The 15,643-nt window shown below is 35.4% G+C and overlaps 1 protein-coding gene across 3 annotated transcripts in view; it reads left to right on the top strand.

Moving 5' to 3' along the window:
- LOC128213627 (protein suppressor 2 of zeste-like) overlaps positions 1–15,643 on the top strand; it is a 39,041-nt gene that overhangs the window by 18,956 nt on the left and 4,442 nt on the right. For all 3 annotated transcript variants that reach the window (XM_052920777.1, XM_052921576.1, XM_052919974.1), the window contains exons 2-8: positions 4,761–4,872; positions 7,764–7,860; positions 8,507–8,562; positions 12,242–12,292; positions 12,778–12,877; positions 14,082–14,142; positions 15,114–15,212. In XM_052920777.1, the coding sequence (XP_052776737.1) occupies positions 4,761–4,872; positions 7,764–7,860; positions 8,507–8,562; positions 12,242–12,292; positions 12,778–12,877; positions 14,082–14,142; positions 15,114–15,212 (576 nt within the window). The remainder of the gene's footprint in view (positions 1–4,760; positions 4,873–7,763; positions 7,861–8,506; positions 8,563–12,241; positions 12,293–12,777; positions 12,878–14,081; positions 14,143–15,113; positions 15,213–15,643) is intronic.

Raw genomic sequence — 15,643 nt, 5'->3', positions numbered from 1 at the left:
GTTATTATCCATTGCTTGAATGCCCGTGAGTCTTGAAATCACAACTGCCGGGTTATTCCCCTTGCCTGAATGAGGAAATGGGACTGGCTTAAGCGTCCGTGTTTGGTGCCCTCGTTGCTATTACCATATAACGCATATGTCTATCGAGACCCATCATTCAGAGTAAAACAATTATCGAGTTATTGCCCTTGGCTGACTGAAAAAAAAAACGTCTGGTCTTGATGCAAATGTCATTGAACGCATATGTATAGTGTGGCCCATCACTCTGAGTAAAACAGTTATCGAGTAAATGCCCTTGGCTGACTGAGGAATACCGTCTGATCTTAATGCAAATGCCATCAAACGAATATGAGTAGTGTGGCCCATAACTCTGGGGAAAACAATTATCGAGTTAATGCCCTTGTATGACTGAAAAATACCGTCTGGTCTTGATCCAAATGCCATCGAAAGCATATGTAAAGCGAGGCCTATCACTCTTTGTAAAACAATTGTCCAGTTTATGCCCTTGGCTGACTGGGGAATCCCTTTTTGTCTTGATCAAAATGCCACTCGGGGGAAAACAATTATCGAATTAATGCCCTTGGCTAATTGAGGAATACCGTCCGTTCGTTGCGCTGGTGTTGCTAAATGCCATCTGATTAAACTTAGTTGGCCCGGTATGTTCTAAAACCTGGCCTGGCCTGGCCCGGCCTGGCCAGGCCTGCTGACTCAGCATTTGTGTCAGGCCAGGCCAGATTTTATACACAATGAGAGTTCAAGCTCTTAATATACACAAACACAATGATAGACCTTTATTTAAAAATTAAACTGCATGTTTAATATAAATATCTTTTTTGAGATTTTTCTAGATAAAAAATGTAGTTTATTTAAATGCACAATTAATTAATTTTCTTATACAAATTTTGCAATCAACTATGCATGTAGTTTTGAACAACTTGAATGTTCAACTATATGAACTGTAAGATGGAATTTCTACACCATAAATAAAGATAAAACATCAAAATCATCACAAATAAAAAAAAACAATATTTTTATGTATGTAAAAAAATAAAATATATATGTATGTAAAACTTGAATTTGAACACATGTATATTAAGATTCGATTTGTAAACCAAGATATGTGCACTTATTTTTTTTAATTCGCTTAGTGTAAACAGTGTATTCCCATGCATTCAATTAATCTACTTTTTTATCTAAATTAAACTCAGAAACAAATCATAACATTAACATGCAGTTTTATTTCCAAAATAAAGGTCTATCATTGTTTTCCAGTATATTAAGTGTTTATACTCTCAATGTGTATAAAATATGGCCTGGCCTGGCCTGGCCCGGCCTGGCCTGACACAAAATGCTGAGTCAGCAGGCCAGGCCAGGCCAGGCCGGGCCAGGCCAGACCAGGGTTTAGAACATGCCAGTTGGCCCACCAGCCCTCCGCTCTTGGCGGCGGCAATGATAACATATCTGTGTCATTTCAACGACATTACATTATCATAAATTATATTAAAATTCAAAGTCAAGACATTGTTAATGATGGTAGTGTGAAGAAATGTTGATGTATCTGCCGTTTTAGTTAATGAGTTATTTATTCGTGTGATAAATCAAGGAAAAACATCCATGTTGGTTTTACCTACCTCGTAAATTAAAGAAAATACTTTAAAGGGACTAGCTCATGTTTTGGGGGTAAAAATTCTTTTTCACGGTATAAATGCATCTGAAAACACTAATATTATATTTTGTTTACTCTCTGATACCGAAAATGGAACAAATACAATTAAATTATAAAAGAATTTGGTGCAGTTCAGATTTAAGAAAAATAAATCGGCCAACAAAACCGCTTGTCAGCAAGGAATCTTACGTAAGCTAGAGGATAATTTAACCTTGAAGCCTTTTTTTGTTGAAAAGCGTTACTAACGCTATTCCAAATTCATTGTCTCTTGAAAGACAATATTCGAGCACATATCAACATTTGTTGAAGGGTTCCAGCCGTCAGTATACTTAAAATGAAGTAATTTTAGCATTTCTTATGATTTGCCACACTTTTTTCAACATTAAATTTTTTTAAAACGCGGTCGAGTCCCTTTAACTGAAAGACGAAGATAGAAGGAAGATATCTCGCTAGGCGTCTTGCAACTCTTTCAGCGTCGTATAATGGATATTTGAGCGTTGTTTTTATGGCTTTTTAATGCGCGTTAACGATCATTTCGCTCGCTAGGTGGCGACATTTATGACGTTAACGTCGATTTATGTGGTGTCTTCGTTCAAGTTACGTTAACGCCTGTGTTACATTTAATATGATTTGATATCTCTGTGTCCGTGGTTTACAAACGGAAGAAAAATGCGGAAAGAAAATACAAAAACTTCCTATATCATTTCAGTGATTTGATATGCGAGTTGATACACATAATTTATTTCACTTAAATATTGTTTTCATTGAATAATGAAAAGGGAAATATATAGTGGTTTATTCCTCCAACATTTATGTCTGGAAGAGTTCATTATTTACAAAAATATTCATATTTTATTTTTTTATTTCTTTTGTTAGTCAGTGAGAAAAACTAAATCATTCATTCATTCATTCATTCATTCATTCATTCATTCATTCATTCATTCATTCATTCATTCATTCATTCATTCATTCATTCATTCATTCATTCATTCATTCATTCATTCATTCATTCATTCATTCATTCATTCATTCATTCATTCATTCATTCATTCATTCATTCATTCATTCATTCATTCATTCATTCATTCATTCATTCATTCATTCATTCATTCATTCATTCATTCATTCATTCATTCATTCATTCATTCATTCATTCATTCATTCATTCATTCATTCATTCATTCATTCATTCATTCATTCATTCATTCATTCATTCATTCATTCATTCATTCATTCATTCATTCATTCATTCATTCATTCATTCATTCATTCATTCATTCATTCATTCATTCATTCATTCATTCATTCATTCATTCATTCATTCATTCATTCATTCATTCATTCATTCATTCATTCATTATTATTATTATTTTTATTATTATTATTATTTTTATTTTTTTATTTTATATTATTTTTATTATTATTTTAATTATTTATGGAGGGGGGTGGGGTGGGGGTGGTATTGCCCTCTTAACATTTAGCGAATGTAGCAATAAACATGCCTCCATGAATATGTCGATAAGTTTGTTGAATAAACGTTTGTTCATGAAAATAAGTTGAACATTATATAAACCTTGTTGGTATTTTTCTTCGTTTTGCAAAACAACGCCCTTTCACCCCTTACAATGGGCCCCGTCACCATTCGCTTAAAAAGTGGGGAAAAACATTGTTATCGATATACTTGTCCAAATATTTAGTTAAATCATATTTTATTGTACATTATATATACACGTCATATAAATCATTTCGACAAACAATATAGTTATACAATTGTGTTGGGCCACAAGTTATAACAACGTTAGAAAATGGCCCTCCCCGCAGTGTGTCAGACTATCGTTTAGATTGAAAAGTTATGACAAGATCAATTTGCATGTGCATGAATAAATAACATTTCATGATAATAATCAATTTTAGGTTTAGAATTAGTCCAAATATCACGCTGGCGACAAAAGTAAATGTGATATCTGTGTATTTTTGGCTTGACATTTAAACTGGAAGTCGAAATGAAATTGAAAGGATATATCAAGCTTGATATGCGATGTACAATAAAGGATTTCTTTTATTGTATTGGCTATATTGCTTCATTTGTGTTTGTCCTAAATACACATGTACATATGTAAGTACATCTTGTTTGGGTTAGTAATCCGACCCTGCCAACGAAATAGGCGCCACCCCTTCCGTTTTATAGCCCGTCAGTTGATAAAAAGTCATTGTGGGATTTGATATGTAGTATAACAAGCTTTACACTGAATATAACTTTAACGCCATTTTCAAATGAAGACTTAAACGTTCTTAAATAAATCCCATTGAAAACAAATATGAAGTCGAACTCCGTTGGCTCAAACTCGCTTGGCTCGAATAATCATTGGCTCGAAATGGATGTAAAGGACCGATTTCTTTATTCTGAATGTAAGCATTTCCGCTTGGCTCGACTTTTCCGAGGCTCGAGGTATTTTCGGCGGTCCCTAGGAGTTCGAGCCAACGGGGTTCGACTGTAACAAATACTAGTATTATCCTACCTACCCTGTATGTTTTTGGACAAGATATCACCCAAACCATACAATATTTAAGTTAACCTTAAGGTATCATTTGATGGGGCCTAAAAAAAAATACATTTGGTTCGGGTTACCCGACCCTACCTTCGGAATAGGCGCCGACCCTACCGTTTTTATAGTCAGTTTGAAAAAAATGAAAAACTAAAAAAAAAAAAAAAAAAATATTTCGTTTTTTTTTAATTGCTTTTTAATATTAAGTTTAAACCTTAAATGCTTGCACAGAAGATAGCTTTAACACCATTCTCCAATGATGAAAATTATATTCTTATATAAAACCTAATAAAAAAAAAAAATAAAAAAAAATAAAAAGCCTCCTACCCTACCTATTTTTTTTAAGGATGAAACCCTAACCAAACAATTTTTTTTAGGCCTGGGATTTTCCTTCTTATTGCTTACAGCAATATATCCAGCCAGGCTTTTAATTCTTTTGTTTTACCACCTAGAATAAAGGATTCGTTGAATGAATCTTAAGATACGACAGACTTCAAAATGTATTGAATATAACGTTAACTTTATTTTATATTTTTGTCTACTTTCAGATGAACCGGACAACCCGTATCCGGATAACGGAATTGAATCCTCACGTGATCTGTGTGTTGTGTGGCGGCTACTTTATCAACGCTACTACCATCACAGAGTGCCTTCATTCGTGTAAGTAGTCAGTAGTCGCTTCGAATTGTCAGTAGTCTTAATACATAGTCAGTAGAAGCTCCGTGAAATGTCCAATAATCTTATACGTAGTCAGTAGTCGCTCAGAATGGTCCACAGTTTATATACGTAGTCAGTAGTCCATCAATAGTGTCCACAGTTTATTTACATCGTCAGTAGTCGTTCAGTAGTGTCCACAGTTTATATACGTAGTCAGTAGTCGCTCAGTAGTGTCCACAGTTTATATACGTAGTCAGTAGTCGCTCAGTAGTGTCCACAGTTTATATATGTAGTCAGTAGTCGCTCAGTAGTGTCCACAGTTTATATACGTAGTCATAAGTCGCTCAGTAGTGTCCACAGTTTATATATGTAGTCATAAGTCGCTCAGTAGTGTCCACAGTTTATATACGTAGTCAGTAGTTGCTCAGTAGTGTTCACAGTTTATATACGTAGTCAGTAGTCGTTCAGTAGTGTCCACAGTTTATATACGTAGTCAGTAGTCGCTCAGTAATGTCCATAGTTTATATACGTAGTCAGTAGTCGTTCAGTAGTGTTCACAGTTTATATACGTAGTCAGTAGTCGCTCAGTAGTGTCCACAGTTTATATACGTAGTCAGTAGTCGCTCAGTAGTGTCCACAGTTTATATACGTAGTCAGTAGTTGCTCAGTAGTGTTCACAGTTTATATACGTAGTCAGTAGTCGTTCAGTAGTGTCCATAGTTTATATACGTAGTCAGTAGTCGCTCAGTAGTGTCCACAGTTTATATATGTAGTCAGTAGTCGTTCAGTAGTGTCCACAGTTTATATACGTAGTCAGTAGTCGCTCAGTAGTGTCCATAGTTTATATACGTAGTCAGTAGTTGCTCAGTAGTGTTCACAGTTTATATACGTAGTCAGTAGTCGTTCAGTAGTGTCCACAGTTTATATACGTAGTCAGTAGTTGCTCAGTAGTGTCCACAGTTTATATATGTAGTCATAAGTCGCTCAGTAGTGTCCACAGTTTATATACGTAGTCAGTAGTCGCTCAGTAGTGTCAACAGTTTATATATGTAGTCATAAGTCGCTCAGTAGTGTCCACAGTTTATATACGTAGTCAGTAGTTTCTCAGTAGTGTCAACAGTTTATATATGTAGTCATAAGTCGCTCAGTAGTGTCCACAGTTTATATACGTAGTCAGTAGTCGCTCAGTAGTGTCCACAGTTTATATATGTAGTCAGTAGTCGCTCAGTAGTGTCCACAGTTTATATATGTAGTCATAAGTCGCTCAGTAGTGTCCACAGTTTATATACGTAGTCTTAAGTCGCTCAGTAGTGTCCACAGTTTATATACGTAGTCAGTAGTTGCTCAGTAGTGTCCACAGTTTATATATGTAGTCATAAGTCGCTCAGTAGTGTCCACAGTTTATATACGTAGTCAGTAGTCGCTCAGTAGTGTCCACAGTTTATATATGTAGTCAGTAGTTGCTCAGTAGTGTCCACAGTTTATATATGTAGTCAGTAGTCGCTCAGTAGTGTCCACAGTTTATATACGTAGTCAGTAGTTGCTCAGTAGTGTCCACAGTTTATATATGTAGTCATAAGTCGCTCAGTAGTGTCCACAGTTTATATATGTAGTCAGTAGTCGCTCAGTAGTGTCCACAGTTTATATACGTAGTCAGTAGTCGCTCAGTAGTGTCCACAGTTTATATATGTAGTCAGTAGTCGCTCAGTAGTGTCCACAGTTTATATATGTAGTCAGTAGTCGCTCAGTAGTGTCCACAGTTTATATATGTAGTCAGTAGTCGCTCAGTAGTGTCCACAGTTTATATATGTAGTCAGTAGTCGCTCAGTAGTGTCCACAGTTTATATATGTAGTCAGTAGTCGCTCAGTAGTGTCCACAGTTTATATATGTAGTCAGTAGTCGCTCAGTAGTGTCCACAGTTTATATATGTAGTCATAAGTCGCTCAGTAGTGTCCACAGTTTATATATGTAGTCATAAGTCGCTCAGTAGTGTCCACAGTTTATATATGTAGTCAGTAGTCGCTCAGTAGTGTCCACAGTTTATATACGTAGTCAGTAGTCGCTCAGTAGTGTCCACAGTTTATATATGTAGTCAGAATAAAAATTATGCACCTTTATTCCTCATGGAAACCAGCATGGGCACCCTTCTGCATTCAAAGAATTGAATGCTCAAGACTGTCAAATGCTTATTTTGTATTGTTCAACACTTATAATAAGAGTATAAATACATGCAAACTTTACATATCTGACAGTTGAAAACAAGTATTACTCCAATCAAACACAACTTCTAACATTTAATAGTTTTCGATCGAGCCCAGTGAATGAAGACTGCTGTTTCAAACGTCAATATTAAAAACTGCCATCTGGTCTTTTGTCAGCAGTCTTATATCACTTGTTTTCAGATATATACGCATAAATTGGCTCTGTGAAAGTGCAGCTTTAACAACAAGCAGCAGGCGGCAGGCTAACGGAAAAAAACACATTTAAAAGCAACACAAATTATTATTAGATAGCATTACTGTATTGGTGGATGGTACCCGGCCCGCTGGTACCCTGTTATTCGTCCACTCCCTTAGCAGCCAGTAGTCGCCCAGTAGTGTCAGAAGGACGTAACGCAACATATAAATGGTCACTTTTGAAATTCAGCTATGAAAATATTCACCACAATTTTAGCTTAATGAATAAACATGCCGATCATGCACTGGTATATTTTATTTATAGCACGGACACTTTTGGTGAATGTTTCGAAAAACACGCTCGCCCGATTTGCGTTTTGTTATTTGTTAACTTAACATAGGTTCAAAGTCAACGTTGCCGTATATGTATCACGTCTATTATGTATGTGATAAGCCTATGTATCCATGATGTGTCACGTGTCGTGTTCTATTTTTAGTCTGTCGCACGTGCATCACGCGTTACCTAGAGACGAGTAAGTACTGTCCCGTCTGTGATGTGATGGTCCACAAGACCAAGCCACTCGACTATATCCGGTAAGTCAGGGGTGAGGGAAAGAACAGCGACTTAGGGGGGGGGGGGGGGGGGACCAAGTCACTTGACTAAATCTAGTAAGGTGGGTCACATGGGGTAGAACAGAGACATTGAAGGGGGTGGGTGGTACCAGGTAACAATATGTCTAATTGTGATACGGTGGGTCAAACCTGTGACCCCTGGGTTTTTAATTAAGTGTCTTACCACTAAAACACAGGTTCGCATTTCACAAGTAAGCTTTACTGTAAATATCACAGTGTCATAAAAAAGTAGTCCGCATTGTTTATATGCTATTTTCATTCATCGGAGGGATCAGAATGCTAATTATTATACGCATAGCGTCATCGCTCTGATGTACGAGAATGCGTTTTATCTAACTTATTATTTCTTGGACAAAACGCATTACAGTGACAAGAACCTACCTTGAAATAAAATGTTTTTATATGTATTGTACTTGGGACTAAACACATCACAATGCAGACTCGAAGTTTGAAAAAAAATATGTATTTCTTGGACAAAATGCATCACAATGTAGAGTAAAAGATTGATTTTGTTTTAAATTCTTTTCTAGGGAATCGTTTTTTGAATATAGCGCATCACAATCCAGAGTCCTATGTTGAAATAAAATGTTTTATTATCTATTTTTAGCTCAGACAAGACGTTACAAGACCTGGTGTACAAACTTGTCCCGGGCCTGTATAAAAGTAAGTGAAATTCCGTGTCGGCGTGTTTAACTGCTAATTAAGCCTCAGAATTTAAGACCTACTTCGGCTGCTGACACGAACGTTGGCGTCTTAAATATGCAATTTATGACATATGTCACTTTAAACCTTGTAGATGTTTAGTAAATTTGTTAACGTTTTGCCGCATTTGTGTTTTCTAACATAACAAGTGTTTCGAACATAACAAGTGTTTCGAACATAACAAGTGCTTTTGGTTTTAATTGGATATTCACAACGGTGTTGTTGTTGTTGTTGTTTGTTGTTGTTGTTGTTGTCATTTATAATGGCTCGCTGTATCCTTTCGCTGCATAAAACATCCGGCCCCCATTTTCTCGAAACATCTTTTGGTTTTAATTGATTATTCGCAACGGTGTTGTTGTTGTTGTTGCTGATGTTGTTTATAATGCCTCCCTGCCTCCTTTCGCTGCAAAAAATATCTGGCCCCAATATCTCAAACATCTTGAGTCCCTTATAACAGGATTAAGCTAATCTCACTAATTTTGTTTCGGTAAAGTCTGTGTGATATTTACATTCTTAAGAGTTTTTGGACTTCAAACGGAAAATATCTTTTTGTTAATCATGATAAACTTATTTAAATTGAGTATACTCAGGATTAAATATGAAATTTGGCTTTATGAAATAAGCTACTTACAGTAGCTTGTTACGCTTAAGAACGTTTAAGCAAATAGCGCCTTACATACGAGTGTATGTAAAAAAAATCGGCATTTTTTAACTTAATATTAAAGAGACACTCGTATTCGAAATCAGACACAAGTCTTACAAACATAAATTTTGAGTGATAAACCTTCAACTACTTACTGAATAATGCATTTATAAAATATATTAATATATGATAACAAGATTGTAACCGTGTATTTGAAAGCTGAAAACGCACAAAAATTAAATGAATGGTGGGTGCTAAAAGATTTACAGTGATCAACTATCGCCTCTCATCAATATTTTTCACATGATAATCTCATATCCTAGGCAAGAATTGTATACATGACGTCTTAGGCCAGATATTCCTGCTGACACCCGCAAACTAAGTCTGATTGTGTACAATGGTTTCGCCCATTTTATACGTATAATTATTGTGTGTTATACCTATGAACTGGTTTGAAAGGGAACTCTGTCAATTGTTTTGCGGATTTGAATAAATCATCACCCCAAAATACTTATTAAAATAATTTCACTGAAGCCAGCGTGTCATTTTAAAATTGCATTTTCTGTAAAATTTTCGTTTGTTTATTCCTGTTTGTTTATTCACTCTCCGCTTAGAATAAACTGCGAAATAAAACGACACATTGAAACGCAGAGAAACTCTCTCTGTTTCCCCTTGCGAAAACATGTCCATTTCCCCCCCCCCCCCCCAAAAAAAATAAAAAAATAAATAAAAAAAAATACGTTTTCTTTCCAATTTGTTAAAGGCAGATTATTTTAATGAATAATAAAGCAATGAATAATTTGAAAAATAAATAAAATCTTTAATTAACAACTCTTACTCTTTCACAGCATAATGTATACATAAGAAAGTGAAAACAAGTATATTTGCCATTGAATTAGCTATTTTGGCCTGATTTTGTGTTTTTCCCAAAGTCAACTTTTTCCCAATTTGCATGGCACAGGCGGTAAAATTAATTTTAAAAAATCACTACTAACGCTATATAAAAAATACAAACACATAAAACATACGATATATAACACTGTAGCAACGATAGCATACTTTAGCATTGCCCCGATTGGAACGCAATGGCTTCTTTAGTTTACTTCGGTATAATTTCGACGCCCTCACAGTATGGAGGACTTATCTGATGTTTTACATTCTAAGAAATATGGGAAATGTTATCAGACCCTTGGCTTGCGGGATAATTCGAACATTTAGCGGTACCTCCAACATCGAAACGCACTCTGAAATTTACTGTGGTAATAGAAACCACTGTATAAGCAACAATAAATGTTCATTTGTTTACAAACTTACTGAAGTAGTATTGTTTCCAGACCGCGGACTAATTTAATTATTAGAATCACTATTTATGTAAATGCTTTTGCATCAACTTTGCCACCAGTGGTAGCTAATAGTAATTCAATTTAACCACGTATCATTGCCTGTCTATTTCTAGTAGGAGAAATGTATGAGAATATATAATGCTAACAGGCGGACGGTAATTTTTATTTTTTATGAAGTATATATAATTTTTGATTTTAGTTAAGTATACCTTGAACGGGAGTATTTCTTAAATGGTTCTTTTATTCTCTACTTAACCTACAATATCTTTAATGGGAATATTTATTCTCTACTTAACCCACAATACCTTTAATGGGGGTATTTATTCTCTACTTAACCCACAATACCTTTAATAGGAATATTTATTCTCTTTTTAACCCACAATACCTTTAATGGGGGTATTTATTCTCTTTTTAACCCACAATACCTTTAATGGGGGTATTTATTCCCTACTTAACCCACAATACCTTTAATGGGGGTATTTATTCTCTACTTAACCCACAATACCTTTAATGGGGGTATTTATTCTCTACTTAACCCACAATACCTTTAATGGGGGTATTTATTCTCTACTTAACCCACAATACCTTTAATGGGGGTATTTATTCTCTACTTAACCCACAATACCTTTAATGGGGGTATTTATTCTCTACTTAACCCACAATACCTTTAATGGGGGTATTTATTTTCTACTTAACCCACAATACCTTTAATGGGGGTATTTATTCTCTACGTAACCCACAATACCTATAATGGGGGTATTTGTTCTCTACTTAACCCACAATACCTTTAATGGGGGTATTTATTCTCTACTTTACCCACAATACCTTTAATGGGGGTATTTATTCTCTACTTAACCCACAATACCTTTAATGGGAGTATTTATTCTCTACTTTACCCACCTTACCATTAACGGAGGTATTTATTGTCTACTTTACCCACTTTGCTTGAACGGGGGTATTTATTCTCTACTTTGCCTTTAACGGGAGAATTTATTCTCTACTTTTCCCACTTTGCTTGAACGGGGGTATTTATTCTCTACTTTACCTTTAACGGGAGAATTTATTCTCTACTTTTCCCACTTTACCTATAAAGGGAGAATTTATTATCCGTTATTTTACACTTTACCTTTAACGGGAGAACCTACTCTCTACTTTACCCTTACCGGGAGAAATTTTGCCCCATATTGCTCACTTGGCCTTTCACGGGGGTACTTAATCATCACTTTACACCCTTAACCTTTAACAGGAGTTTTTATTATCCACTTTACCCACTCTAGCTTTAACGGGAGTATCCACTTTACGTTAAATGGGAGTTTCTAGTGTTCACTTTACCCACCTTACCTAACGGAAGTGTCCACTTTACATTAAACGGAGGTATTTATTTTCATATTCACTTGAACTTAAAACGGGTGTATTCACTTTACGAAATAGTTTCCACTCTTCACTTTACCCACATTCCATAACGGGAGTTTCCACTTTACGTTTAATGGGAGTAACGTTTCTTCCCTTTACCCACTTTACCTTTAACGGGAGTATCCACTTTACCTTTTTAGAGAGTGTTTTTAAAGTACTTTGACGGGGATATGTTTCTTTATCTAACGGGAATACTGTTACCACTTTACCATTAACGGGATAATTTATTTTCTGCTTGAAGGTGAGATGAAGCGACGCCGGGAGTATTATGCCAAGGTTGACCCGCCGGGAGGTAAGGCCTACTTTTCAATTACATTGTTTCGCCCTGTACATTGATAAAATATTCGTCCTATTCATAGTACAAATTTTATCAAACAACAGAATGAGAGTATTCAAGTTGTTATGGTGTCTGCCTCAAACCAAGGTGTTTTTGGTTCGAGTCCCAGCAGGAGTACCTTCTTATGACATCTCAAAATTGTTCCAGTACTATCTACCCTAGAAACGGATAGTGAATATATCAGTGTTCACCACATTGGAGCTAAAAGAAATAAGTAGTACTAGTGACTAAACTGAAACATCTGTAGTGATGATATCACATTTTTCATACTATAATTTGTGACAACGATTTGCATGCGGGCAGGATAGTGGCCATAAAGTCATGTATTTATGAATTTTCATTCGATTGCATAAATAATTAACTATATATTTTCAATAGATGCTCTGAGAATGTTTATTTTATCCACGCTGGAATTTATTTACGTTTCTTCCCTCTTTAAGTCACCCTGCCCCCTAGCGAGGACCGTGGGTACGAGTTTTACGACCGTATCATTTACACAGAGGACGAGAAAATCAGCCTCTCTCTCGAACTTTGCTCTCAGTAAGTACTTTCACTTTCACTTTCGTTTTGGACTTGTAGTAATGATTTTCAACATAGATCTCAACATTAGTACAGCATTATCGGATAAGCACTTTGCTTCGTTGTGTACCGTGGGCGATGAGGTTAGGAAAATCCCGTGAAAGTGAATTGATAATGCGGCATTTCATGCGTTTCATTGGTTCTGCAAGGAAACGTCTCCGGAAATCTTACACATTTGCACAGACACTCAAACTATTTTTTCCCATAGAAGTATTCTGGCAAATGTCGAATTGAGCTCGGTCCGCCTGATCACAAAAAAAAAATCAGCCACTAAGACCACTCGCTTGAGGAGAAAACTGACAATACAGGATTAATTGTAACATGTGATTTGATTCAAAGAATAATTTTCTCCCATGCCTTATGTATATTGATATAAACGATACTTTTTCACGGTATGTATGGTGTGTAACGGAAAAATATTCGGTGGTTGCCGAAGATTTATTTCAATTGGGGAAGTATACTATTCGTTTCCGAGTTACAGGTTTCATGTCTTTTACGAGCGGACAACAATACGTCCTACGATCACGAATTTTAATTGAATTCAAGTCGAGTGTCAGAAATTGAATGAAAAATCCAAACCAGCCAAGAGTCAAACGTTTTGTGTCAAAATGTATCACATTACAACAACGAATAAAAGATGCAGAAAAAATCGATCATTGAAAAGATGGGGGGGGGGGGGCATTGTATAACAGAATTATTCAGTGACGCATAAACGGCTTATTACAAATACAGTTCTTTCTATATCACGGTCGCATATTTTAAACATATACGGCTATCAACCAGGTTTACATTACTAGTTGAGTTTAAACGTATTTATTTTACATTTTTTGTGAAACAAGTTATTCGTGACAACTTTAAATTAATCACTCTCGTTGACGCGATGTTACGCGAGAGTGTGGTCTTGTGTTGTGGGGGAAACCGGAGTACCCGGGGGAAACCCACTTGTCCGGCATGGTGACCACTAATCAAACTGACATGCGCCAAGGCAAGGAATCGAACTCGGGTCGCCTTGGTGAGAAGCGAGTGCGCTAACCAATGCGCTAACTGGACAACCGTTTACATTACTAGATGTTCTTAATGCCTGTTTCGGGTGTTTATCTTGAGATATGTTTGGAAAAGGGGTCTAGTGTTTATTATATACATGAATATTCTTCTACGCTTACAGCGGTGTTCCGTTCAAGACACCCAACAATATCCGCGGGCACAGTGGCCCCGACAATATAAAGGTTAGTACTCGTGAAAGCACTAACGTTGATTAGTTCTGGCTTCCATAACTTTAATGTAGATATTTAGTTTTCCTTAACTTTAATGTAGATATTTAGTTTTCCTTAACTTTAATGTAGATATTTAGTTTTCCTTAACTTTAATGTAGATATTTAGTTTACTTTAATGTAGATATTTAGTTGTCCTTAACTTTAATGTAGATCTTTAGTTTACTTTAATGTAGATATTTAGTTTTCCTTAACTTAAATGTAGATATTTAGTTTACTTTAATGTAGATATTTAGTTTTCCTTAACGTTAATGTAGATATTTAGTTTTCCTTAACGTTAATGTAGATATTTAGTTTTCCTTAACTTTAATGTAGATATTTAGTTTTCCTTAACTTTAATGTAGATATTTAGTTTACTTTAATGTAGATATTTAGTTTTCCTTAACTTAAATGTAGATATTTAGTTTACTTTAATGTAGATATTTAGTTTTCCTTAACTTAAATGTAGATATTTAGTTTACTTTAATGTAGATATTTAGTTTACTTTAATGTCGATATTTAGTTTACTTTAATGTAGATATTTAGTTTTCCTTAACTTTAATGTACATATTTATTTTTTTGATGTTTACCACTCATGGGTTATTCCCATACCAAAGTCAACCAGAATCAGCTGACTACGATGATCCATTTAAATGACTCGGCAATCACATGACCGAGATGGCGACGATTGATTCTAATTTTAGCCTCGTCTTCACATTGTTTATTTAGTTGAAACAAAATGCAGTTAGGTTGAAAATAAATTTTAATAAATAAAAAGAATTTATATATTCCAAATTTTTTTTTTGTTAGATTTTTTATCATTCTTTTTATTGTTCATCTCAAATTTCTAAATTAAGTAGACATAGTTTTTCATCAGTTTATGTAAACTATTTTTATAGTTTAGTCAATATTACATTTCAATGTTTAAGAATGTCACTAAATTCCAGGTGCGTGACGTACGCTATCTGCAGTGTCCGGCGGCGTTTTCCGTCGGCAACCTTAAGAAATTCATCCGCATGAAGTTTGACCTGAAACAGAAATTTGAGGTATGGTTGATGTCAGAAACTGTTTACAATATTCCGTCTGCACAGTTTTGAATAGCTGGTCCATGATTAAATTAACATTGCCAGACTCGGTTACATGTGTATTTCATTCAGCTTGGCCAAATGCTGATTTCCCCAGGGTCAAAGCTGGCCTCTGTCCGCGGGTCCAAAGTTTTCTAAATATTAAATGTATAATTTTGATCTTTTTTTCGAAACTTTATAGCCCAAACCTTTGATTTTTCTAGCTGTGTGAAGTAAGCTAAACATACGACGTTGGACATTGGACATTCAAAAATGAATGTCGTGCTGGCACGACATTGGACATTGGACATTTGACATTCGCTGCAAGACTGTTGTAAAACACTTACTTTAACAACTATAGGTTTAGTGAGGAGGTTTGCTTGTGTCAAACTGGTGGGAGTAGGAATCGTTTG

This window comes from Mya arenaria, chromosome 1 (genome assembly GCF_026914265.1).
Source record: "Mya arenaria isolate MELC-2E11 chromosome 1, ASM2691426v1".
NCBI lineage: Eukaryota > Metazoa > Mollusca > Bivalvia > Myida > Myidae > Mya > Mya arenaria.
The sequence above is the reverse complement of the archived record's forward strand: the minus strand, read 5'-3'. Positions and strand labels throughout refer to the sequence as shown.